This window comes from Thunnus thynnus, chromosome 3, assembly GCF_963924715.1.
Source record: "Thunnus thynnus chromosome 3, fThuThy2.1, whole genome shotgun sequence".
Taxonomy (NCBI): Eukaryota; Metazoa; Chordata; class Actinopteri; order Scombriformes; family Scombridae; genus Thunnus; species Thunnus thynnus.
In genome coordinates this window covers 7,262,959-7,290,646 of record NC_089519.1, presented here as the reverse complement: position 1 = coordinate 7,290,646, position 27,688 = coordinate 7,262,959, and the positions used below count along the sequence as shown (strand labels likewise).

At 38.0% G+C, this 27,688-nt stretch overlaps 2 protein-coding genes across 3 annotated transcripts; both read left to right on the top strand.

The window, feature by feature from the left end:
- Positions 1-6,934: 6,934 nt before the first annotated feature.
- Positions 6,935-26,171, top strand: LOC137180651 (GTPase IMAP family member 8-like). Its single transcript, XM_067586011.1, has 9 exons — positions 6,935-7,151; positions 7,251-7,356; positions 8,802-9,652; positions 11,700-11,747; positions 11,826-11,931; positions 13,377-14,228; positions 19,276-19,374; positions 19,577-19,648; positions 23,996-26,171. Exons 2-9 carry the CDS (start codon positions 7,263-7,265, stop codon positions 24,925-24,927), a joined length of 3,054 nt encoding a protein of 1,017 aa, XP_067442112.1. The 5' UTR covers positions 6,935-7,151; positions 7,251-7,262; the 3' UTR covers positions 24,928-26,171.
- Positions 16,172-18,704, top strand: LOC137176909 (GTPase IMAP family member 9-like). Of its 2 annotated transcripts, none has more exons than XM_067582946.1 (3): positions 16,172-16,323; positions 16,423-16,528; positions 17,554-18,704. In XM_067582946.1, the coding sequence occupies exons 2-3, from the start codon at positions 16,435-16,437 to the stop codon at positions 18,405-18,407; spliced, it is 948 nt and encodes a 315-aa protein (XP_067439047.1). In that variant the 5' UTR covers positions 16,172-16,323; positions 16,423-16,434; the 3' UTR covers positions 18,408-18,704. The 2 variants fall into 2 exon arrangements, with proteins under 2 accessions (XP_067439047.1, XP_067439055.1); XM_067582954.1 differs by having other exon boundaries at positions 16,190-16,332.
- Positions 26,172-27,688: the final 1,517 nt, after the last annotated feature.

Sequence of the window (27,688 nt, the reverse complement as noted above, 5' to 3'; positions counted from 1 at the left end):
AGTTGTTTGTCATAACCCCTGCAGTCATTGTTGTTACCTGTCAGACTTTCTTGCATAACTGTGGCAGATTTCTGACTCAGATTTGTTTGTAATGTTTAAAACAACATTAGACAAAATCAGGCCTCTATTTTCTCAACTGTTAATTATCAGTTTTTCCATCTAAACTGATAACTGTCAGATGGCAGATTTTATAACATTAGCTCCATGAGTTGATTGAAAACGCCTTGTCCAGCTGACTTTTTAATGTTTCCATGACTTGTTTTAAAATGAGAACCATCTAAAAAAGACTTCAATATGATGGCTATGTGCTTGATAACACTGAGGCTATGCCACATGTTACAGGCAAAACGCCATTAGTTCATGAACCATGTAGAAGACATGGAAATAAAGAAACAGCACAGTAGAGCTTGTTAGTCCTGTAAGTATGATAAAGAAAGATGTAAGATCAGACTGTAATTTCATTCTATGATAACCCTGTTTGGAAACAATTTACATACTTGGTATTTACAAAGTGTGGGCAGAACAGAAAAAGAGTTCAGGAAGAGCAACGTGTATATACCTTAACCAATGAATATAGAAAACATCATGCTATCTTATCATGTTAACTTCCCTAAACCCAATAAAAAGTGAGACAGAGCTGCTAATGTTAGCAGATAGCATCTGATACACTGCTTTCACACAATAGGGAAATATAACACAATGAATGTCCTTGTCGCAGGGCTTTAAACATAATCTCTATATTATTATTATTATTATTATTATTATTATTATTATTAATTTGAATTATTCTGTTGAGTTGATGTTCTATTTTTGACATATTGATAGCTGTTTATCCATCATATACAGTATAGTTGATGCCCTTCACTGTGTCAGATGTTTTGCTTTGGCAACAACATATGATTCATACCAATGAAGGTAATTTGAATTTGTTTCAAATAACATCTGTGGAAATGTAATACTATCAAAGGTTTGACAGTGAAAGAAACCTATTTTGCGAGTGAAAATATAGTTATTGCATGGAAATGATTTGGTAAAGTTAATTGTTTGACTGATCTATGTTTAATGGTCTGTTCTGTTCTGTCTGAACTGAACCTTTCTGCATGTTGTCATGTGCTGGGAAGTTCACATTGCAGGAAACTGCTGCCATTTTCACTCCTGTGTGGCCCCAGAGACTTTATTGCACATGCTGTGACACTTTTTCTATGTTATAGCAATCACTGCACACACACACACACACACACACACACACACACAAACACAACTGTACAGCCAAACACTTATGACCAGATGCTCCCGCCTCTCTTTGCACGTGAGGAAGATTCACATACTGTGTGTGCCTGTTGTTCATTCTGTCTGTGTGTTTCTCTGACACATACACACACATACAGGCACACACACACACACACACACACACACACACACACAGTTTGCTGCTAAGCATGGATCACTGAAACGTGACGCTGTTTTTCTACTCATCCTTGTCCTTCACTGGAACAATTGCTATTCTGCAGAGGCAGCTCACATTCATCAGCCGCCAGGTCTACAAACCCGATAAGTTTCTTTGTATTTGGTTACTCACACATTGGTTTTACACACAAAAACCATGTACACAAACTGAACATGGAGGCCATATTGTTGTTGGTTTAAAGGTGGTTCAAGTTGGTCTAAGAGCAGAGTTTGGAGGATCTGAATTTGCAGCTCAGGACAATAAACTGATGTATTTTTCCACCTGTTGCAGCTTTCTGTTCAGCTTTTGAAATTGTGAAATAATCTAAACCTCTTCTCAAATTGATTTTTTTCCCCTTTCACTGGTGTTCTGAGGTGTTTTGAAGAGTTTTCCTTGTTTTGTTGAGACCTTGGACTGGTTTGGGAACTGATGCTGATGTGGCCCACAAAGCCCATTGAGACATTAAGATGGGGATATACAGAATAAATAAACTTGACTTGTTGATTTTTCTTTCTTTCTGCTAGTCTGGCTTATTTATAAAAGTCTCATGTGGGACAAGGCTTGTCTATTAGTATTTAAGCATCTTGTCACCTGCTCCTCTACTATGATTCCAGATCAACCAATGTTGAAAACACAGGACCAGCAGGATCAGAACATCTACCACGGCTGTCAAGACTCATCACATCATGTCCTGACTTTCTATGACTTCAAACATGAGGTGGAAATGTTAGCATGTCTACGTGTATGGAGAGTCGTGTTTGTCAACGGTCCAATCAGTCACTTGTTCACAGTAGCTGGGGAGAGATCATGCCACGAAGATAAGGATGGATGGAGGTGGGCAGCTGGTCACGCAAATAGATGACAGACAAATGAAATGATAGGGAGGGAACAAGCACACATGCACAAACACACTCGCTGGCACCTGCTACCAGTGGACTCTGTTGTTAATTAGTCTCTTTGGTTTGGCCTGCTCAGTGGGCATTTGTTTTAGCTGGTCTTAGGGCTGGGTATCAGTACTCAGTTCAATTCAATTTCATGTATACAGCACCAAATCACAACAGAAGTTATCTCAGGGCACTTTTCACATAGAGCAGGTCTTTATTGTACAGACACCCAACATTCCCCCATGAGCAAGCAATTGGCAGTAGCTGCAAGGAAAACTCTCTCTCTCTTTAACAGGAACAAACCTCAAGCAGAACTGGGCTATAGGTGGGCGACCATCTGCCTTGACCGGTTGGGTTGAGAGAGAAAGAGGGAGGGGGAGGGGGAGAGAGAGGTACAGAGAAGCATAATAACAACAATAATGACAATAACAACAACAATAATAATAATAGAAATGTGACTAATAATAATAATAGCAGGCGTGGGTGTCAAGTAGGACCACAGGGGTCCCTGCAGCCACGGTCAATGGAAGCCTGCAATCACTAGTATGGCATGGATGCTAGTGATAGATTGCATAGATCTAGTTATATCCATCCGCATGGTATGGATAATACCAATCTAAGGATAACCTGCAGAAGGAGAAGGAGCAGTTACCCTCCCGAGCATGTGGATTTTTGAATGGGACTGACTGTGTGTTGGCTACACAAAGGGAAGAATGAAAGCAAAATTTGGAATATACAACAGAAAAGAAAAAAAATCAACATTACACAAGTTAACCAAATAAAGAGGAGAGGCTAGAATTTAAAGTTGCCCTCGAGATATCTTCTACAATAATATAGCATAATCCTGTGGCCTATGGGCTAGTCAGTAATATTCAAAGAATTATCAGTCATGTTTTAGAAGGTGTTGCTATACTAAAGACATTAACACGAATACAGGTAAAAACAAACTCACTGTAATACTTAAAAATTTAGACCCAACAATTTATTGTGTTTGTGCTGCTTAATAATTGGCAAATCAGAATGTTTTTTTTCTATAAGCTAAGTCAAAATCAAAAGGTTCAGGTCCTAATTTAACAATGTTTCAGGGGGAACTTTTATTTAACATCCACTAGATGGCACCATTGTTCATTGACTGTTGGACTTGTAAGCAATGTTGCAAAGTTGGAGGAACTATTTCATCCCATTTTCCCACAGACAATATTAAATGACTCACAATTTAAACACTTCTATGGCTTGCCATTCCACAGAAAGTGAAGGTATTCTAGTTAAAGATTAGGCTATGTAACATATTAATTGATATCTGTATTTGTAGAAATCAGTTAGAGAGAGTACAAGGTACTATCTACAGTCTGAGTGGTTTTGACTTATTAGGGTTCAAAGTTTTTACATCCTGGTTCAAAAAACTGATATACAATATAGTTCTCTTTTATTCATCAAAATAATAGACACTATTAATGTACTCTAAACATATCATATCAAAAGGCCTATCACATTTTACATGGGGTTTTCATGATCAGGTGATATTCTGATGGAAACTTGTGACTGAGAACTCACTTTTCCTTTGGGATTATGAATTTATATCTGCTAAGGCTTCACAGAAAGCAACAATTTAGTGGAAAAAAGTAAGCAGATTAGTATGACTTTGTTTTAATACACAAAATCAATGTATGAACTACGTAAGGGAGTTATGATTTACAATATTTGGGCACAGACAACAATTTAGCAGCATTTTTTAAATGTAGACACTGGGTTTTCACTGACAGATCTGAGCTAATAATACAATTCATAGTTTTACCAACAACAAAATTCAAGACAATTAGAAAAAACATTTAAAAATGTTTCTCCATTCATTTGCTGATATTTCCTTTCCTTGTTCTACTTTGTTTTGTTTTTTTGCTCCTGTCTCTGTCTGTTGCTCTTCATTTCAGAGCATTTCTTGTGTTTTTCTGCTCCCAAATTTACTACCCATTTTTTTACATTCTTTTTTGACCACCTGGGGGTCTCTGTATATAAGTATATTTACAGCAACTTTTATAATGGAAAACTGTCTGGAACATACACTCCATGTATTGAGTGAATGGAATTTGCTCAATAAAGATAGGAAAAAAGTCACACTGGTGACAGCGTACAGATGGCGATGTACTTATCAACAACAGTTGAGTTGAGTCACTGGTGATGGCATACAAATCCTCTCCTCTCCTGTAAATGTCACACGACAGTCTCCTTTGGTAGGTTACACTATCCATGCCATATAACTAGGGGGTCCACGACCCTGATCCATAGGAGCCTGTGAGATGAGAAAGCACAAAAACTCTGGGGGAGAAGCCAAGTTAGTAACATGCATTAATGCTACATGAATACGTACAGATAGAGAGGAGGAGGAGAGAGGAGCTCAGTGCATCATGGGAAGTCTCATGTCCCCACACAGGCCAGTCTAGGTCTATAGCAGCATAACTAGAGGTTGGTCAAAGGCAAGCCTGGCCGTCTCTAACTATAAGCTTTATCAAAAAGGAAAGTTTTAAGCCTACTCTTAAATGTAGAGAGGGTGTCTGCCCCCCCAACCAAATCTAGAAGATGGTTCAACAGGAGAGGGGCCTGATAGTTGAAGGCTCAGCCTCCACTTTTGTAGACTGTAGGAACCCCAAGTAAGTCTGCATTCTGGGAGCGCAGTGTTCTATCTTTAAGATATGATGGAGCCTGACTATTAAAGGGCTTTGTAAGTGAGGAGAAGGATTTTAAATTCTGTTCTGGATTTTACAGGAAGCCAATGCAGCAAAGCTAAAATGGGAGAAATATGATCTCTTTTCTTTGATCTCTTTCCGTGATACCTTTAAGGTATCGACCGAAAAAACCCAGTATCAAGTAGTACTAAACTTCCCAGTCAAACAATATCCACATTCGATCCTTTTTGCACCTAGATTTAGAAAAAAATTGACTATTTGTATGGTTTTGCTTGCAGCCAATCACTGCAACTGTTCTTCTTTATTCTCATGATGGGTATTGAATGAAGTAAGAAAACAAGACTAGGTCAAAACCCAGTGTGTGGCTGGACTGTGTATGGTCAATGTGTGAAACTGTGGCCAATGTGTTACTGGGATAGTCAGTGGTAGTGTCTACAATGTGATTTCCTGGATATTAAATGTTCATCTGCAATTTTCTGTAGTGGTCCCAGTAATATTTGCTGGTAAAGTGAATTGAAATAGCATATCACATGACATGGTTAAGCTACATTTGAATCAAAAAAGTTATAAATGCAGCTGCAAGAACAATACTTTCCATTCATATCTTGGGATGATTTGAAAGAGAACTTATTTTAATTCTAATAATAAGTATTCTAATTATTAGTTAACTCCCCCTTGTCTCTTGTTTTTTACTCTGCATTGAGTGTTTTGTCAGAGTGATGGTTATTTGGGGTGGTGAAAATTAAAGTTTTGACAGTATTTTGTTTGCGAAGGCTCGTCTCCACTCAGTCATCTCAGTTACAGTCAAATCAAGTGCACCTGCAGAGCAACCGCCACACACTGATATAACAGCTACATGAATCTCATGTTTTACCTAAAAGACTTGTGTTTTCATGCTGTTGTTCATTGTGTGTGATGTGATAACGTCAGAGAAATAAACAGCTTGCGTCTTGGTATTAGTTCAGTTATCAAATCCAACTGCACTGTGGAGCGTGCAGGAGAGTCCATCATACTGGACAGTTGTGAAGCTGGTCCACATCTGTTTAAACAAGAGTTGAGAGTGTCAGAGCCCGGAACAGAAACACAGTTGTTCTGCATCGCTGCTGTCCTTCACTTCCATCATCTCATGTTAATTCATTTTAAAAGAACAACAGCCAATGAGGAAACTTTGGCTAACTAACAGTGAAACTTCATTACTCACTCAATCACTCACTCACAGACAACGGCAGTTATAGGACTGGTCTGTGTCCGGTCCAGCCAAAAAAAGGTATCAAATTACGTATATTGGTATCGGTATCACTTTCAGGGTACTAGTATCGGTACTGGTATCGTAATTTTTTTTTAAAACAATACCCAGCCATAGTTGGTCTAGAATAGCTGTTTTCCAAATGAAACAAAATTTAGTGAGGCTCACAGCCAAAATCAAAACAAAGGTACATTATACATACTAGGTTACATGATCTATAGATAAAGACTTTTTTGATTAAAAAAAAAAACAAGCAAACAAAGTGACAGTGAAGAAACAAATGCACTATAAGTATGACAGGAGAGAGGAATGAATGATGGTTGTAGCTTTAATTGGTGCTTGCTACTATGTTTTCTAATGCCCACTGGACTGGAGGGCCGACAGAGTACACAGATTTACATTCTGGAGCCTGTTTATTTATCTTTAGGGAGGAAATATCTTTAGAGAATGAACCACACATCCTTTAATTGAATAATTTAATCACTGACACCAGCGTTCTTTACAAATGGTCTACAGATGCTGGACAAAAGTCATGTGTTCTTTTTCTGTACTTAAAATATGTGTCCAATCTAGATGTCTGGATTAATATTGACAACGATAATTGTCACCTTTTCAAAACGTGAAACATTTTTTGTAGCCTGAACTTTGCTGTTCCTTCTGCCACCAGTGGATGGCTCCATCCCCTTTTGGGGTGCACAGTGTTTGCTGTGATGGGTGTCAGTATTGTTTTCTAGAGAAGCGAAACTAGAAACTAGAAACTCAATGATGCTAAAGTGAGACCTGAAGCTGCATCAGTACAACAGTTGAGCATCAGACACATGGGTGTTTTCTGATTGTGTGCCATAAAACCACCTGTCTACCTGCCGACACATACAGCTGAGAAAACACTAAAGGTAACAAAGGTACATCAAACATTTATATTTTCATGTAAGAAGAATTCTTAGCCTACACCTTGTTGACAGTAACTTTTTTTTTTTTTTTTTTTAACACAGATTAAACCAGAGATGTTGCGAGGAAGAAGTTGGACCCCAGCTTGCATCCTGCTTGTGGTGATCACATTATGCAGTCTAACTGCTCACTGCCAAAATCAACGCAAAGGTACGTAATATAAAGGTCACAATGTCATAGACAAAGTGTGTTTGTCATGAGAAGAGTGAAAGACATGGAGCCCTTAAACTGAACGTAGTGAAGCTCAAAAGGTACCTGAATTCATCTATAAATCAGTTAATACGTGAACTCAACTTATTTACAGTATTGCACTCTTGTCTCACAAGCTCATTTATTTTTTAAATTACTTTCTTTAAAATAGTGATGGCTAAGCACTTTCTGCAAGCAAACTGTACATTAAGCTAATTTAAGTCATAAGACTACACAAACCAGTGCAGGTCATGTTAACCTTGTGGTTATTAGCATTGTTGGGCAATTTACTGAAATTAGTAATTAGTTACAGTGACTAATTACTTCTCTCAAAAAGTAATGGAATTACTTACCAATTACTGCATATAAAAAGTAATTTGTTACTAGGGAAAGTAACTTCTGAACGCAAAAGTGTAACTCGTCCCGCAATCTCAGAGTTCAATCCACTCAGTAAAGTGTCCGTTTTGTTTTGCCCACAACCACAAATGAGTTCAGTTCAATTCAGTTTCACAAACATTAAAGAAAGACAACTTACATCAGAACCACAACTCAAACCAGGACTATCAGCGGCAGTTCAGTAACGCGTATTATTTACAATATATAACACTGTAACTCCAGAGTCAAAGCTTATGTTTTACCACCAGTTGACTACAATGATGAGACTTAAAACGCGATTCTTAGACACGGTAAGATCAGATGATGTGTTTGTGTTGTGTGTGCGTTTGTCTGCTATCCTCTGCAGTTGTCCACTATTTTCATGTAAGACAAAAGTAACGAGTAACGAGCCCGTTTAAATGACAGTAATTGTAACTGCGTTATTCAATTTGAAAAAGTAACTAGTTACATCACTAGTTGCTGCCAAAAGTAGTGGAATTATTATTGGGAAGTTTTTCCCAACACTGTTTATAAGTACTGAAATGTCTGGAATGAAGATTTTTCACTGTCCAGCTTTTTGTAATATGATTTATGTTTATTTAGTGAGGTTGGAATATGAGTCCTGTGTTGGCTACATTGTTGAGCTTGATCATACAGGCGAGCTACTTGTGCTTAGTTGTAGAGCCAGTTTGTACACTGAGGAAGGGCGGCGGCCTGAAAGAGTTAAAGTGGTGTGCTGTCCTACTTGTGATTTGTGCTTTTGAAGATTCAGCACCCATCTATACATGCTGGGGTTGAGTGCATTTCTTTATCTACCTTATACAGTGTTGGCATTTTCTCAACACATTAACTGTGACTGCTAGAAGAACAAGCTTTATCCTCTTAACATTATCTTTAGCATATCTGTTAGCTTTTCCTTTCCAGCTGTTACAAGAATTTATTCAGTGATGCTACAGTACATGGAGGATTAAAATCACCTGCACTGGCTGGTGTAGTCTTATAATGAAAAGTGTTTGATTAATTGTCCACAGGTTCTACACACCTGAAAGACCTTAGACTCATTCTAGTTGGAAAAACTGGATCAGGAAAGAGTGCTTCTGGAAACACCATCCTGGGGCGTGAAAATGCCTTTCAAGAGGCCATGTCACCTGAGTCTGTGACTAAAGGCTGTAAAAGAGAAGAAGTCAAAATAGATGGCAAGAGCATTGTTGTCATCGACACTCCGGGGCTGTTTGACACAAAAAATACACAAGCAGATGTGAAAGTAAAAATTGAGGAGTGTGTCAATCAGTCAGTTCCTGGACCTCATGCTTTTCTGCTGGTGATCAGTCTGAAGGCAAGATTCACAGATGAGGAGAAGGCAGCTGTGAAGTGGATCCAGGATAATTTTGGCAAAGATGCTTCTATGTATACCATAGTCCTGTTCACACATGCTGACTTGCTAGGTGATAAATCTGTGGACGACTTCATAAGTGAGAGTGTACATCTACGAAGACTGACCGATCAGTGTGGAGGAAGATACCATTCGCTCATCAATGACCAGAGACGAAGCAGAATGCAGGTCCAAGACCTTCTAGAGATGATAGAGAAAATGGTGAAGGATAATGGAGGAAAACACTACACCAATGAGATGTACCAGAAAGCCCAGAAGAAACAAGAGGAGGAGATGAAAAAGAAGAAGGAGGAGGAGGAACGAATGAAGAAGGAAGAGGAAGAAAGGGTCAGAGAGGAGGAGAGAAGAATTGCTTGGTGTAAAACAATGGCTCTTACTTCCGTGGGACTTTTTGGCGCAGGAGCATATTACACCTCATATGCTCTCATGACAGTAGGTGCAACTCTTGGATTCACTGACGCTTTCAATTGCACTATGGATATGTTTATGTAAGTGTTACCTGTGACTAAAAGAAAATATGGAGGCAATAAATAATAATAATAATGCATTTTAATAATAGAGCGCTTTTTAAGGTAATCAAAGACACTTAAATAATGCTTTAACCTTAAATAAGTAATTGCTGGCTTACAGTAGCCCCCACTATGACGTCTGTTAATAAATCTTGAATTGAAAATCAGTGTACATGCTTTTTTAGTTATTGGGAATTAGGAATGTGCTACATGCATATGTTTCTATATATGTGTAATCATGTGGGCTGAAAACATTTTACAATAAAGTGTGAAACTCAGTTTATGTCTCCCAGCATTCATTGCCAGTTTTATTTATTCACGTACATATTTGTTGGTAGTTTCGATAGCATTTTGTATGTTTACCATGTAAGACACACTAGTCTGTAATTTCACAGAAAAGAATGTGTAGATACATAATCCTCAACACCGGAGTCTGTTTAAACAAGAGTTGAGAGTGTCAGAGCCTGGAACAGAAACACAGTTGTTCTGCATCGCTGCTGTCCTTCACTTCCATCATCTCATGATAATTCATTTTAAAAGAACAACAGCCAATGAAGAAACTTTGGCTAACTAACAGTGAAACTTCATTACTCACTCAATCACTCACTCACAGACAACGGCAGTTATAGGACTGGTCTGTGTCCGGTCCAGCCAAAAAAAGGTATCAAATTACGTATATTGGTATCGGTATCACTTTCAGGGTACTAGTATCGGTACTGGTATCGTAATTTTTTTAAAAACAATACCCAGCCATAGTTGGTCTAGAATAGCTGTTTTCCAAATGAAACAAAATTTAGTGAGGCTCACAGCCAAAATCAAGACAAAGGTACATTATACATACTAGGTTACATGATCTATAGATGAAGACTTTTTTGATTTAAAAAAAACAAGCAAACAAAGTGACAGTGAAAGAAACAAAGGCATTATAAGTATGACAGGAGAGAGGAATGAATGATGGTTGTAGTTTTAATTGGTGCTTGCTACTATGTTTTCTAATGCCCACTGGACTGGAGGGCAGACAGAGTACACAGATTTACATTCTGGAGGCTGTTTATTTATTTTTGGGGAGGAAATATCTTTAGAGAATGAACCACACATCCTTTAATTGAATAATTTAATCACTGACACCAGCGTTCTTTACAAATGGTCTATAGATGTTGAGAGACAGAAAAGCAGAACAGATCTGTAAGATGTATCACAGACACCAGGAGAAATTTGAGGAGGAGAGGACAGAGAGGAAGGTGGAGGAGGAATGCTTTCCAGGAGAGACAGTCTAAAAAAAGGGTGTTATTGTCCGTAAAAAAGTGGATATCATGCTGCTCATCAAGTAAGAGGGACTCATTTGGCATGCAATATTAAAAAAGGAATTATGAAATAATATGTTTTCTAATCTGTGACTTGAACTGAGCTACCTGCCTTCATGTATTTATTTGCCATCAACAAGTTCCTCAGTATTGGAAACTGTTGTCTTTCTGATTATAACAGCAAATGTATATGTTTAAAAAAACTGGGTAGAAATCCTTATGGAGAACAAAAATCAAAAGTAGGACAACACTCCACTTAAATTGTTTACAGGTGAGCTGTATACACCTTGTTCATTGCACAGATTAAACAAACAAAATATTTGTTAATTAGCGGTCTACAGGAGAAATTATGTTTTTGATGTTTTTCTTTTGTGGTTGCTCATAAAATTCAGAAAAAAGAGACAGTGACAAAAAAGCATGTGTTCTTTTACTGCACTAAAATATGTATCCAACCCAAATGTCCGGATTGATACAAAAATTGACAATTTGTCACCTTTTTAAAAATGTGAAACATTTTTTGTAGCCTGAACTTTGCTGTTCCTTCTGCCACCAGTGGATGGCTCCATCCCCCTTTGGGCTGCACAGTGTTTGCTGTGATGGGTGTCAGTATTGTTTTCTAGGGAATCGAAACTAGATTCAATGATGCTAAAGTGAGACCTGAAGCTGCACCAGTACAACAGTTGAGCATCAGACACATGGGCGTTTTCTGATTGTGTGCCATAAAACCACCTGCCGACACATACAGCTGAGAAAACACTAAAGGTAACAAAGGTACACCAAACATTTATATTTTCATGTAAGAAGAATTCTTAGCCTACACCTTGTTGACAGTAACTCTTTTTAACACAGATTAAACCAGAGATGTTGCGAGGAAGAAGTTGGACCCCAGCTTGCATCCTGCTTGTGGTGATCACATTATGCAGTCTAACTGCTCACTGCCAAAATCAACGCAAAGGTACGTAATATAAAGGTCACAATGTCATAGACAAAGTGTGTTTGTCATGAGAAGAGTGAAAGACATGGAGCCCTTAAACTGAACGTAGTGAAGCTCAAAAGGTACCTGAATTCATCTATAAATCAGTTAATACGTGAACTCAACTTATTTACAGTATTGCACTCTTGTCTCACAAGCTCATTTATTTTTTAAATTACTTTCTTTAAAATAGTGATGGCTAAGCACTTTCTGCAAGCAAACTGTACATTAAGCTAATTTAAGTCATAAGACTACACAAACCAGTGCAGGTCATGTTAACCTTGTGGTTATTAGCATTGTTGGGCAATTTACTGAAATTAGTAATTAGTTACAGTGACTAGTTACTTCTCTCAAAAAGTAATGGAATTACTTACCAATTACTGCATATAAAAAGTAATTTGTTACTAGGGAAAGTAACTTCTGAACGCAAAAGTGTAACTCGTCCCGCAATCTCAGAGTTCAATCCACTCAGTAAAGTGTCCGTTTTGTTTTGCCCACAACCACAAATGAGTTCAGTTCAATTCAGTTTCACAAACATTAAAGAAAGACAACTTACATCAGAACCACAACTCAAACCAGGACTATCAGCGGCAGTTCAGTAACGCGTATTATTTACAATATATAACACTGTAACTCCAGAGTCAAAGCTTATGTTTTACCACCAGTTGACTACAATGATGAGACTTAAAACGCGATTCTTAGACACGGTAAGATCAGATGATGTGTTTGTGTTGTGTGTGCGTTTGTCTGCTATCCTCTGCAGTTGTCCACTATTTTCATGTAAGACAAAAGTAACGAGTAACGAGCCCGTTTAAATGACAGTAATTGTAACTGCGTTATTCAATTTGAAAAAGTAACTAGTTACATCACTAGTTGCTGCCAAAAGTAGTGGAATTATTATTGGGAAGTTTTTCCCAACACTGTTTATAAGTACTGAAATGTCTGGAATGAAGATTTTTCACTGTCCAGCTTTTTGTAATATGATTTATGTTTATTTAGTGAGGTTGGAATATGAGTCCTGTGTTGGCTACATTGTTGAGCTTGATCATACAGGCGAGCTACTTGTGCTTAGTTGTAGAGCCAGTTTGTACACTGAGGAAGGGCGGCGGCGTGAAAGAGTTAAAGTGGTGTGCTGTCCTACTTGTGATTTGTGCTTTTGAAGATTCAGCACCCATCTATACATGCTGGGGTTGAGTGCATTTCTTTATCTACCTTATACAGTGTTGGCATTTTCTCAACACATTAACTGTGACTGCTAGAAGAACAAGCTTTATCCTCTTAACATTATCTTTAGCATATCTGTTAGCTTTTCCTTTCCAGCTGTTACAAGAATTTATTCAGTGATGCTACAGTACATGGAGGATTAAAATCACCTGCACTGGCTGGTGTAGTCTTATAATGAAAAGTGTTTGATTAATTGTCCACAGGTTCTACACACCTGAAAGACCTTAGACTCATTCTAGTTGGAAAAACTGGATCAGGAAAGAGTGCTTCTGGAAACACCATCCTGGGGCGTGAAAATGCCTTTCAAGAGGCCATGTCACCTGAGTCTGTGACTAAAGGCTGTAAAAGAGAAGAAGTCAAAATAGATGGCAAGAGCATTGTTGTCATCGACACTCCGGGGCTGTTTGACACAAAAAATACACAAGCAGATGTGAAAGTAAAAATTGAGGAGTGTGTCAATCAGTCAGTTCCTGGACCTCATGCTTTTCTGCTGGTGATCAGTCTGAAGGCAAGATTCACAGATGAGGAGAAGGCAGCTGTGAAGTGGATCCAGGATAATTTTGGCAAAGATGCTTCTATGTATACCATAGTCCTGTTCACACATGCTGACTTGCTAGGTGATAAATCTGTGGACGACTTCATAAGTGAGAGTGTACATCTACGAAGACTGACCGATCAGTGTGGAGGAAGATACCATTCGCTCATCAATGACCAGAGACGAAGCAGAATGCAGGTCCAAGACCTTCTAGAGATGATAGAGAAAATGGTGAAGGATAATGGAGGAAAACACTACACCAATGAGATGTACCAGAAAGCCCAGAAGAAACAAGAGGAGGAGATGAAAAAGAAGAAGGAGGAGGAGGAACGAATGAAGAAGGAAGAGGAAGAAAGGGTCAGAGAGGAGGAGAGAAGAATTGCTTGGTGTAAAACAATGGCTCTTACTTCCGTGGGACTTTTTGGCGCAGGAGCATATTACACCTCATATGCTCTCATGACAGTAGGTGCAACTCTTGGATTCACTGACGCTTTCAATTGCACTATGGATATGTTTATGTAAGTGTTACCTGTGACTAAAAGAAAATATGGAGGCAATAAATAATAATAATAATGCATTTTAATAATAGAGCGCTTTTTAAGGTAATCAAAGACACTTAAATAATGCTTTAACCTTAAATAAGTAATTGCTGGCTTACAGTAGCCCCCACTATGACGTCTGTTAATAAATCTTGAATTGAAAATCAGTGTACATGCTTTTTTAGTTATTGGGAATTAGGAATGTGCTACATGCATATGTTTCTATATATGTGTAATCATGTGGGCTGAAAACATTTTACAATAAAGTGTGAAACTCAGTTTATGTCTCCCAGCATTCATTGCCAGTTTTATTTATTCACGTACATATTTGTTGGTAGTTTCGATAGCATTTTGTATGTTTACCATGTAAGACACACTAGTCTGTAATTTCACAGAAAAGAATGTGTAGATACATAATCCTCAACACCGGAGTCTGTTTAAACAAGAGTTGAGAGTGTCAGAGCCTGGAACAGAAACACAGTTGTTCTGCATCGCTGCTGTCCTTCACTTCCATCATCTCATGATAATTCATTTTAAAAGAACAACAGCCAATGAAGAAACTTTGGCTAACTAACAGTGAAACTTCATTACTCACTCAATCACTCACTCACAGACAACGGCAGTTATAGGACTGGTCTGTGTCCGGTCCAGCCAAAAAAAGGTATCAAATTACGTATATTGGTATCGGTATCACTTTCAGGGTACTAGTATCGGTACTGGTATCGTAATTTTTTTAAAAACAATACCCAGCCATAGTTGGTCTAGAATAGCTGTTTTCCAAATGAAACAAAATTTAGTGAGGCTCACAGCCAAAATCAAGACAAAGGTACATTATACATACTAGGTTACATGATCTATAGATGAAGACTTTTTTGATTTAAAAAAAACAAGCAAACAAAGTGACAGTGAAAGAAACAAAGGCATTATAAGTATGACAGGAGAGAGGAATGAATGATGGTTGTAGTTTTAATTGGTGCTTGCTACTATGTTTTCTAATGCCCACTGGACTGGAGGGCCGACAGAGTACACAGATTTACATTCTGGAGGCTGTTTATTTATTTTTGGGGAGGAAATATCTTTAGAGAATGAACCACACATCCTTTAATTGAATAATTTAATCACTGACACCAGCGTTCTTTACAAATGGTCTATAGATGTTGAGAGACAGAAAAGCAGAACAGATCTGTAAGATGTATCACAGACACCAGGAGAAATTTGAGGAGGAGAGGACAGAGAGGAAGGTGGAGGAGGAATGCTTTCCAGGAGAGACAGTCTAAAAAAAGGGTGTTATTGTCCGTAAAAAAGTGGATATCATGCTGCTCATCAAGTAAGAGGGACTCATTTGGCATGCAATATTAAAAAAGGAATTATGAAATAATATGTTTTCTAATCTGTGACTTGAACTGAGCTACCTGCCTTAATGTATTTATTTGCCATCAACAAGTTCCTCAGTATTGGAAACCGTTGTCTTTCTGATTATAACAGCAAATGTATATGTTTAAAAAAAACTGGGTAGAAATCCTTATGGAGAACAAAAAATCAAAAGAAGGACAGCACTCCACTTTAATTGTTTACAGGTGAGCTGTATACACCTTGTTCATTGCACAGATTAAACAAACAAAATATTTGTTAATTAGCGGTCTACAGGAGAAATTATGTTTTTGATGTTTTTCTTTTGTGGTTGCTCATAAAATTCAGAAAAAAGAGACAGTGACAAAAAAGCATGTGTTCTTTTACTGCACTAAAATATGTATCCAACCCAAATGTCCGGATTGATACAAAAATTGACAATTTGTCACCTTTTTAAAAACGTGAAACATTTTTTGTAACCTGAACTTTGCTGTTCCTTCTGCCACCAGTGGATGGCTCCATCCCCCTTTGGGCTGCACAGTGTTTGCTGTGATGGGTGTCAGTATTGTTTTCTAGGGAATCGAAACTAGATTCAATGATGATAAAGTGAGACCTGAAGCTGCACCAGTACAACAGTTGAGCATCAGACACATGGGCGTTTTCTGATTGTGTGCCATAAAACCACCTGTCTACCTGCCGACACATACAGCTGAGAAAACACTAAAGGTAACAAAGGTACATCAAACATTTATATTTTCATGTAAGAAGAATTCTTAGCCTACACCTTGTTGACAGTAACTTTTTTTTTTTTTTTTTTTAACACAGATTAAACCAGAGATGTTGCGAGGAAGAAGTTGGACCCCAGCTTGCATCCTGCTTGTGGTGATCACATTATGCAGTCTAACTGCTCACTGCCAAAATCAACGCAAAGGTATGTAATATAAAGGTCACAATGTCATAGACAAAGTGTGTTTGTCATGAGAAGAGTGAAAGACATGGAGCCCTTAAACTGAACGTAGTGAAGCTCAAAAGGTACCTGAATTCATCTATAAATCAGTTAATAAGTGAACTCAACTTAATTTACAGTATTGCACTCTTGTCTCACAAGCTCATTTATTTTTTAAATTACTTTCTTTAAAATAGTGATGGCTAAGCACTTTCTGCAAGCAAACTGTACATTAAGCTAATTTAAGTCATAAAACTACACAAACCAGTGCAGGTCATGTTAACCCAAATTAAAAAGCAGAACAGTGAGAAATCATCATTCAGGCCTCAGGCATGACGGCATTACTTTGATTATAAGCACTGAAATGTCTGGAATGAAGAGTTTTCACTGTCCAGCTTTTTGTAATATGATTTATGTTTATTTAGTGAGGTTGGAATATGAGTCATGTGTTGGCTACATTGTTGAGCTTGATCATACAGGCGAGCTACTTGTGCTTAGTTGTAGAACCAGTTTGTACACTGAGGAAGGGCGGCGGCGTGAAAGAGTTAAAGTGGTGTACTGTCCTACTTGTGATTTGTGCTTTTGAAGATTCAGCACCCATCTATACATGCTGGGGTTGAGTGCATTTCTTTATCTACCTTATACAGTGTTGGCATTTTCTCAACACATTAACTGTGACTGCTAGAAGAACAAGCTTTATCCTCTTAACATTATCTTTATCTTCAAGTGTCTGTCTTAACTTCATCAAGGACCACAATGTAAAGAAGTATTTTTCTTTATTGACATTTTGTAGATGTGTGTGATTTAATGTCTGTTTTCTCATAAAATCAAAACAACTAAATTAAAAACTATAGCTTGCTAACTCTGTTAGCTTTTCCTTTCCAGCTGGTACAAGAATTTATTCAGTGATGCCACAGCAATGCAGTAGGCTACAGTACATGGAGGATTAACATCACCTGCACTGGCTGGTGTAGTCTTATAATGAAAAGTCTTTGATTAATTGTCCACAGGTTCTACACACCTGAAAGACCTGAGACTCATTCTAGTTGGAAAAACTGGATCAGGAAAGAGTGCTTCTGGAAACACCATCCTGGGGCGTGAAAATGCCTTTCAAGAGGCCATGTCACCTGAGTCTGTGACTAAAGGCTGTAAAAGAGAAGAAGTCAAAATAGATGGCAAGAGCATTGTTGTCATCGACACTCCGGGGCTGTTTGACACAAAAAATACACAAGCAGATGTGAAAGTAAAAATTGAGGAGTGTATTAATCAGTCAGTTCCTGGACCTCATGCTTTTCTGCTAGTGATCAGTCTGAAGGCAAGATTCACAGATGAGGAGAAGGCAGCTGTGAAGTGGATCCAGGATAATTTTGGCACAGATGCTTCTATGTATACCATAGTCCTGTTCACACATGCTGACTTGCTAGATGATAAATCTGTGGACGACTTCATAAGTGAGAGTGTACATCTACGAAGACTGACCCATCAGTGTGGAGGAAGATACCATTCGCTCATCAATGACCAGAGACGAAGCAGAATGCAGGTCCAAGACCTTCTAGAGATGATAGAGAAAATGGTGAAGGACAACGGAGGAAAACACTACACCAATGAGATGTACCAGAAAGCCCAGAAGAAACTTGAGGAGGAGCTGAAAAAGAAGAAGGAGGAGGAGGAACGAATGAGGAAGGAAGAGGAAGAAAGGGTCAGAGAGGAGGAGAGAAGAAACGCTTGGTGTAAAATGATGATTCTTGCTTCCTTGGGAGCTATTGGCGTAGGAGCATATTTCCCCGCATATGCTCTCATGACAGCAGGTGCAGGTCTTGGACTCACTGAAGGTTTTAAATGTACTATGGATATGTTTATGTAGCTGTGTTACCTGTGACTAAAAGAAAATATGGAGGCAATAAATAATAATAATAATAATGCAATTAAAGAGCGCTTTTCAGGGTACTCAAAGACACTTAAATAATGCCTTAACCTTAAATAAGTAATTGCTGGCTTACAGTAGCCCCCACTATGACGCCTCTTAACTAAATCTTGAATTGAAAAATCAGTGTACATGCTTTTTTAGTTATTGGGAATTAGGAATGTGCTACATGCATATGTTTCTATATATGTGTAATCATGTGGGCTGAAAACATTTTACAATAAAGTGTGAAGTTCAGTTTATGTCTCCCGGCATTCATTACCAGTTTTATTAATTAATATACATATTTGTTGGTAGTTTCGATAGCATTTTGTATGTTTACCATGTGAGACACATTAGTCTGTAATTTCACAGAAAGGAATGTGTAGATACATAATCTCCATTTTGAACACAAAAAGTCACATTTAAAAGTAGAAAGTAAAAGAAATAAAACTGACTAGGCTAAAAGAAGTCACAATGACTTGGTTTTGATGGGAGGGGAAGTCAACAATGGAAGGATGTGATGCTCTCTGGGGGATCTCTTGTTTCCTCACTTTTAAACAACCAGACCTCATTATATGGTTATAGTAAGATAATTTAATGTTATCAGTTAAAGATCTTGAATGCTGTTTACATGTTGCCATTTCACTTTCTTAAACATACCAGCCATGTCTGTATGCAAACCTTTTGGGCATATTCAGAGAGCATTGGACCCTGTAGGGATGCACTTTTTCAGATGAAGTCTAAAGACAATACAAGGAAGTAGGAAGCCCCCTGCACATAGACCAGGCTTCCAGAAGTTTCCCAGAAAACTAATGTAAAAATTGAGCCGAAGAGCTAAGAGTTAATAGGTTCACAACTCAGGCCTGGAACAACACATTTGGCCACCTGGGAACTGGAAAAATTATTTCCATAGTAATGGCTGAAGGTAAGATGATTTATCTGACTTAATATTAAAAAACAAAACAGTATTGATCCTTTGATTGCTGTAACATGTAAAACGTACTGTGATACTGTGACACTGGAAAGAGCACAAGAGGGAAAGAGAAAAAATGTAGACATTGATAATGATGTCAGTGACTAATAGTCTATTTTCATTTGGCTCTCAATGGTCTACTTTATTATCACAGCAATACCACTGCGAGAAAAGAAGCAGAGAACTCTACCTCGGTCTGATGGGTGTGGTCTTAATAACTTTGACGGTATGTTCATTCATTCTCATAATAATTAGAAATATATATCTGTACTACTTTCTAATAAGGAACACTTCATAAAGGCTTTATCAATGTTAATTCATGGCTTATTTTTTGCTTTTAGATTAGTAACAACTTTTGGGTTGCCAGGTTGTGAAAAAAAAAACTTGGTCTGGTGTGTATTTTACTGTATTCCTCTCTTAGTTTTGTCTTTGGAGCTGCTCTTTAATACATTTTGGTGGCTTATGATGCTTTATTAATAATGACTTACTAACATCTATAACTGCAGAGTTAAAGGGTAACTACACACTAAATATTCTTTATGTTATACACGTAATCACGTGGCTCACTATGTTGGTATATGATGTTAATGCAGGTGATTTTTTTCAAAAATACACTTATTGTGTGTAAACTGCTTTTTCTGCTCAAAATTAGCTTATTTCTGTCTGCTTTGATCTTGAAAATTCAGTTCGGCTGAATTCTCTGGCCCCTTTCTAATTGTGATATAATAGGCAAAGTCTTTGAGGTCTATTTCACATATCAGCTGCTGCACCAAGTATAAATATCAGAACGCTGGCTAACTGTAGCCTCAGTTTGTGCCTGTCACACACAGCTGCTGATAATGTTAGCAAGTTGGATAAGGGACAGCAAAGAGGCGATATAATCAAAGGACTGTGGTTATGCAAATAACCCAGAGACAAACACATGGGTCCTGATAACTGTGCTATACCATAGACTGTATACTGTATAAAGACGGATATTGCGAGGCATGACATCACCCATTGGTTTGTATTGGAGCCAGTTTGAAGCCCAGATTTTTTCTTATGGTTAGCACCATCTTTTCCGTTTTGAGCCAGAACCTTCCAAACAGTGTGGGGTGTTGCTTTTTATGCTCTAAGCTAAGAGCTGACAACACTGAGTGGCACACACTTAGCTAATGGTAGCTACTTTAGCTGAATTGTGCTAACAGGGCAGATATTGTAGTCAAATAACATTAAACTCACCGAAATATTGCAACAATAGTCTGACTCTGAGAGCAGCAGGCAAGCCAACTGTCAATCACAGCTGCCAATCAACACCCACAAAGCTACTATACATCTTCAAATATAATTAACTGAGCAATAATTTCCATAATGACCACCAGCACACTTATTATAATGACTTGTTGAAAAAAAATATTGACTTAGTATTTATCTAGAGCAGTGGTTCTCGACCTTTTTTGGGCCAGCGCCCCCCTATCCATTACCCAGGTCCCTTACCGCACACCATCAGTTAGAATGTAGGCTAATTGTCTCTCCTGAATATTAGTGTTAGTTATTATTTTGTGTTATATCATTAAAAAGCATATCATTGGATGTCAAATAATAGATTTGATTTAACTGGACCGTTAGAATAATAAAATATCATTAGCTTCCCATGCGGGGAGCAAAAAATGTGAATAGAAATTATATTTATGAGTGTTAAACAAATGCAACGGTTAGAAATTTGACAGTTAAACTTTAACTAGGTCTCGTGATTGATCACAAACAGCAGCCAATCAGAAAGCGGTCATTTGGTGCTGATGCCAAAAAAGAAAGATTCTTATTAATTGTTCTAACGGAAAATAAGAGCAGCCTACTGAGGGAAAAGTCTGAGGCTACTGGAAAAAAGCAGAAGGATATGTATCCATAGCCATGGTGTTCAATAGAATACTGGTGGCATGTTTTATTGGACTGTGCCATTTTACTGATATGATATGGTTGTTGTTGTTTTATGATGTTATCCAGTTGATGCTATCCAAAAAAATAACAAGGTCAAAGGCCCAAAGAGGTTTTGGTTGGGGATATATTATTAATATTTTTAAAATAAATTCAGAACAGGATTAGAATACATTTATATATTTGAAATATGACAACATTTCTTTAACGTTTCTTACAGCAGCAACAGAAATGTTTCCATCAGCAAAGTCACCATATAAATTCAATAATATGTCACTTGAGAGAAATAAAAAATGTCAGTAAAATAAATAATATTCTTGACATTAAAATACTGAGTGAAGTTTAGAAAGAATGAAGAACACAGACACGAGTCAGTATCTTCATCCTGTCCTCCTCCTCCTCCTCCCTCTGCTGCTGATTGAGAGGAGGGGCTGTTTCAGCCAGTACAGCTAAGTTTACAGGAATTTAACACATTTTAATACTTGTTACAAACTAAGCTAAACACAAACACTGACAAATAGAGTAGAGGAGAGGACAGAGAAACTGTCGCGACCATAAATGACAGCAAACCGCTGTAGAGACTCAGCATAGTTTCTTAGCCCCTGGAGGGTCCGCTATATTAAGTGCCATCCCAAACCAATTAGCAGGGAGTGGAAGTGGGTTATAAAAGCCTCCAACGGTTAGCCTGCATTGATTCTGACTTACTGAGCATGTACAAGGCCTATTGTGTTTGTTATGGAAGACGCTCCGTACAAATGTTCCATGCGACTACTCGTACAAAACTTTTTACTCGTAAACTGCTCAAACTAACGTAGACATTTAATATTGCCACGCAGATGTTAAAAACTTAAAGGACACATTATATTTAGGGTCAAATATACCGTTCTGTAGTCCAGAAAACGGTAGATGTGTTCATTTGATTGTAAAGTGTTGTATATTTACAAAGCTGTTGCTAAAACCAAGCAGCTTATAAACTTAAGAGTGTGAAATGAAAAGATGTTTTCAAAGAAAAGAAATGTAACCAAAGAGGCTTTCGAGTAATTTTAGTATTATAATATTAGTATTTTTTTTCCCATGGCCTTAGGCCTACTGGTTTGGACAGGAACTTTTTTAATAAATTAAAAAAAAAGTTTGACACTCCCTTTGTGTATCCGTCGTATCTCCAGAGACAAGGATGTTCACAACCTCTGGTTGTTACATCCCAATTAGTGGCATGAGATAACTATACTCCTGACTACAAACGTATAAAGGAAAAGGTAAACACATTTATTGTTTCAGGGGGAGAACATTCATTAATGTTTTTACACAAATGTAATTATCACAGATAAATTCTATCAATGCCCAACAGGCTTTCAGTAACACTTGCAGTGTTACTTTGCCATTATATTGCCATTTACATGTGAAATTTAGAAAATGACAATATAACCCAGGATATCTGATGTGAATAGTGAAGCTAGAAGAAAAACCTATTTGAAATGCAGCATAACAAGTGGTCTGGAGTGTACTGATGTGGTCTATACCCAAGAAATGTATTTCTGTATTTTTGATAATAAAAAGATAAATAAAAAACGTCTACGCCCTCTGGAAGATCTCCTACTCTCATGGTGATAAAAAGTAACGTCAGTTCCTGTTTCCACCACAGAGAGTTAAGTTTGTCCCAAAGCTTGCTGCTCTACGTATACCCTACTACAACTTCATTCAGCTGTGAGTGTGACTACAAACAGTGCACTCCGTGATGAAGTGGGAGTGGGGAGGGTCTGCTTTACACAGGAGGCGTTCAGGTACAGTGTTGAGTGTAGGTCACCTGCGTCTTAAAAGCACTCATAGCCCAATACACAAATTTGACAGTATTACACATGTAAAATGGAGAAAAAAAGACTTGACTCTGTGAAAAAAAACCCTGAAGTCTAATGATGAAATTGTGAAAATGTGCATTTGAATGAAGGACTAAACTGGCATCAAAAACAGACATACACAAATGCCCCCCAAGACCACCTCAACACCTCCCTTTCAAATTGCTTCCAGCGCCTCCCGACACTCTCTGAATGCCCCCTGAGAGGCAGTACTGCCCCTGTTGAGAAACGCTAATCTAGACAGAAGTTGACGTTTTTTGAATGGGAGTCAATTGGAGCCAGGGATATTTTAGAGCCAGCATTTAATGTACATCCACATTGGCTTCAGCCTCAAGCCGTGGTACTTTCTGCTTGGCAGCAAGGTTGACTGGCACTGCTGTATACAGTTCTCTTAATACATCTGTGGTTCACATCCATGCTTGCTAGCTTGCGGTCCTTCTCTTCCTCTGATGGCACATTGCTTCACTTCTTTTTGCCTTACAGCCACCAACTGTCGAAAGCAAAATAGCATTCATGTGTGTCCTTGTGTGTGTGCACAATGCAAACCAAACAGGGACCCACTCATAAAAACATCGCTTTAGAGCACTAGTGGTCAAAACTCAACAGGGTACCTCAAAAGAGATAGTTTAAAAGATAAGGCGAGTTATGCTAGAGGAAGATATACACAAGTCAAAGAGGTTTTTCACAACCTGGGCAACCAAAGTGGTACAGATGAATCAAAACGCTCACTGCCGACTAACATGTCAACAAAGAAAGGATTCACTTTAGCCTTGTGCTCAACATTAATTTTGCTTTTGCTATTACAGCTCTAGATTTGTCTGGAGGGCTGAGGATAGTCCTGGTCGGCAAGACCGGTTCAGGGAAGAGTGCAACAGGAAACACCATCCTTGGCAGAGCTGCCTTCAAAGAAGACCCGAGCCCTGTGTCTGTGACCAAACACTGTGAAACACAGAGTGGAGAAGTGGACGGGACTGCGGTCCAGGTCATTGACACACCAGGTCTGTTTGATACAGGCATCACAGAGGAAGAATTAAAAACAAGGATAGAGGAGTGCGTCAAGATGTCGGTACCCGGCCCCCATGCCTTCCTCCTGGTGATAAGGCTTGGGGTAAGGTTCACCGAGGAGGAAAGAAATGCTGTGAAGTGGATCCAGGATAACTTTGGAGACGATGCCTCCATGTACACAATCATGCTGTTTACATGTAAGGATCAGGCTAAAGCTGACAATGCTCTGAAGGAGTGCAAGGAGCTACGGAGACTCTCAATTACATTTGGACGCAGATACCACGCCTTCAACAACAATGACGCAGATGACCGCGTTCAGGTCAAAGAGCTGATCACCATGATCAAGGAAATGGTACAAGATAATGGGGGGAAACACTACACAAATGAGATGTATGAGAAAGCTCAGAGAAAGTTGAGAGAGGAGGAGGAGCTGAAGATACAAGAGGAGGAAAAGAAGAAAGAGGAGGAGAAGAAAATGTGGGATGCAGAGAGGGAGGAGAAAGAGAAAGAGAGAGAGAAGAAGAAAAAATCCAAAAGAAAGAATATACGCGTGGCCTCGGCTGCTGCGGTTGTGTTGGTGCTTGCTGGGGTGGTTATAGCAGTGGGAGCTGACACCACAGTGGCTCTCGCTCTAGGAGCTCCTGCACTCGTCCTGGGAGTGTTATGTGGTTTAGCTGCCATTTGTTTATGGAAAGGAATAAGATGTAAAGCTAAAGAAAATATTCCAATATAACTAGGCAGTATTGTGTGACAAGGACATGTTGATCCACCTGCAGTATGTGACACTGAATATAGAAATCTCTAAAAAACAGTATAAGTACTGCACATATTATTTTAGAACTAGTCAATGCATTATGTTTTTCTCGCCTTTTCTGCCTTCTGCTTTCAAAATTATAACATTTTGACACAACATTGCAGTAACAGAAGTATGTGAATTTAAAGTGGAAATAGACAACCTTTTTGCTTTAACTTATCATTACGAAGTAAATGTTGATTGCACAGTGTAATGGCTATAGAATAATGACACCATTGGCGTTTAGATTGATTCCCTATAAGCCTCGCTTTCATTATGCAATTCTGTCTGCCACCAGGTACGATTACCTGGGAAAATGGAGGCTTGATTTATGGCACAAAGGAAGTGCATCAACCATTGCGTAACCAAAAGAGGAAGAAGATAGCACATTTGTTTTTCCCGGTAGCTATCAGTAACTATATCTCATAATAACATATAGGTGACTGTGTAGATTCCATTGGCATAATCCGACAACAGCGGCTCCAGACCAGAATGCGCTGACGGTGACCTGAAGCTTCATGCAACATGACTGAACTAACAAACAAAAATGTTTCCCTGTTTAGAAACTAGTGAGCCAATAGGCTAGACTTTGCATACAGTAGATGCATTGAGTTTGACCATTTCTTGGCATTTAGTATTTACGATATGATCTATAGGGGTTTAAAGAGTGACCACCTGGGACCGAATCATCAGAGTTGAGACAGCATCAAGCACAGACAACTGTATTGATAAAGTTTCAATTTCTCCTTGGCCAAGTCTCAATAAATATTCTCAGCATAAGACATCAAAGGCTCCTCGACACTTTCTTCGCTGATGAGTTGACCATTGATCAGCAAACCTCAACAACAATATGATAAATTTACAGGTAAATCTGATGACACATTACTTATGTCTGCGTATGCTACATTTTAGTTGCATTGAGTATACTTCCTGAATAAACTCTTCCCACTACCGTCGCTAAAGGGAAGAAAAGTTGTCTGTTTCCACTTTAATGCTGACAGTAAACAAACGGTATGAAATGCAATACTTGTTTTCTTTTTTTGCTTTTTTTTTTTTTCTCATTTATTGTTTGGAGTTTTGTTTTTAATGATTTGTTATATATTAAACCTACACCATGAAATATATAAGATGTGTTTTGGCTTATGAGAAAAAGTTTCAATCCTAATAAATAATGTGAGAACGTATTGATATATTGTGTTTTAAATTTTGCAAATACATTTTGGCACAGTTTATATTTCATAACTTGTGCGATAATTACTTAAATACAATATTCATATCATTCAGATTCATTACTGTTCCTTGTTTAAACTATGACGCGCTGTTTACTTTGCTTTATTATTAGTAACATTATGAGCTCACTTCCTGAAAGGAAACGAGAGACAATGCTAAACATCTGCCAACCAAGTGAGGAAGTGACGAAACATTCCTAACAGAGTAACCCCTCGCTATGTCACTGTTAGCACACACAACCTATTCAACTGTACAAGCAAGTCTGTGTCAGCCACAAAATGATCAGTGACGCAGAACAAAAAATCCTGAGGCTGAATCTTAACAAACTGTAGAATGAAATAACACAGACAGGAGATGATTTTGATAATGGATAATGGAGTAGATCAAACACTACATTTAACACTCTCAATCATGTTAAATGGTTGTTAAGTGAAGCACTTAAAATGCACTAATCACTGCTCTGAATGCTATATTTGTTTCAAACAATAAAACACGAACCTGCAATGAAATGAAGGAACAAGAAGTACATAAGAGGTGAAGAAAACAACAAAGTGAATCTTGATGTACAGTAGCATTATTTTGCAGGTCTGGCAGATGGAGTCTTTATAATGGTATGGTATGCATAATAGAGAAACACACAAAAAAGAATAGATTAATAAATATGAATTATTCTTACTAGGTAACTAAAACTAATTTACAGTTTTCTTGTGGTTTCGAACTGTCCACTCTACTTTTATGGACATTTTCAAGTCAAGTTTATCTTTAGAGCACATTTAAAAACAACCGGAGTTGACCACAGTGCTGTACAAATTACTGTACCATCAAAGGGACAACAGTAGAGATAAGATGACATCAGTAGTGAAAGGCACAAATAGAAGACAACAATAAAAGGCAATGATAAAATACAAGGTGATATCAAAGTATATGAAAATGTAAAACATAAAACAAAATAAAAATTGTAATTAAATATTATTAAAAAAGCCATCAAGAGCACCCAAAGGCCATTGAAAACATGTAAGTCTTGAGTTTTGCCTTAAAAGTGTTAGTGAGGGGAACACTTTATTAAAAGCAGAAGACTATGCCAAAGTTTTGGCACAGCTACTGCGAAGGCACAATCACCCTTACCCACTGGCCTCGATCATGGAACAGCTAAAAGCAATTGATCTGAGGATCTAAGAGAACTGGAGTTGGAGTAGGAGCAGAGACGTTAAGAAATGTACTGAGGTGCAACATGTGACACCACACAACAGATTTTGAAGTTTATTTTACAGTTTATTACTTACTGGTTTATTTTGATAATTGACAGTAGTGTTCTCCACACAAGAGAAGATAAAGATAATAATGTATAAGCGTCAACATTTAATAGATTGTCATTATAGGTTTATTTATCATTTAAAGCAGGCAAGCTGTGATCAACATGTATGAATACAGAGCGATGCAAAGAGGAAATGCAATAAAATCTTGATAAAAA

Coding starts and splice junctions, on each gene's coding strand:
- LOC137180651 (XM_067586011.1), top strand. CDS start 7,263: ATGTTGCGAGGAAGAAGTTGGACCCCAGCTTGCATCCTGCTTGTGGTG. Junction 7,357..8,801: donor CTGCCAAAATCAACGCAAAG/GTACGTAATATA, acceptor AATTGTCCACAG/GTTCTACACACCTGAAAGAC. Junction 14,229..19,275: donor CACTATGGATATGTTTATGT/AAGTGTTACCTG, acceptor GTAAAAATTGAG/CCGAAGAGCTAAGAGTTAAT.
- LOC137176909 (XM_067582946.1), top strand. CDS start 16,435: ATGTTGCGAGGAAGAAGTTGGACCCCAGCTTGCATCCTGCTTGTGGTG. Junction 16,529..17,553: donor CTGCCAAAATCAACGCAAAG/GTATGTAATATA, acceptor AATTGTCCACAG/GTTCTACACACCTGAAAGAC.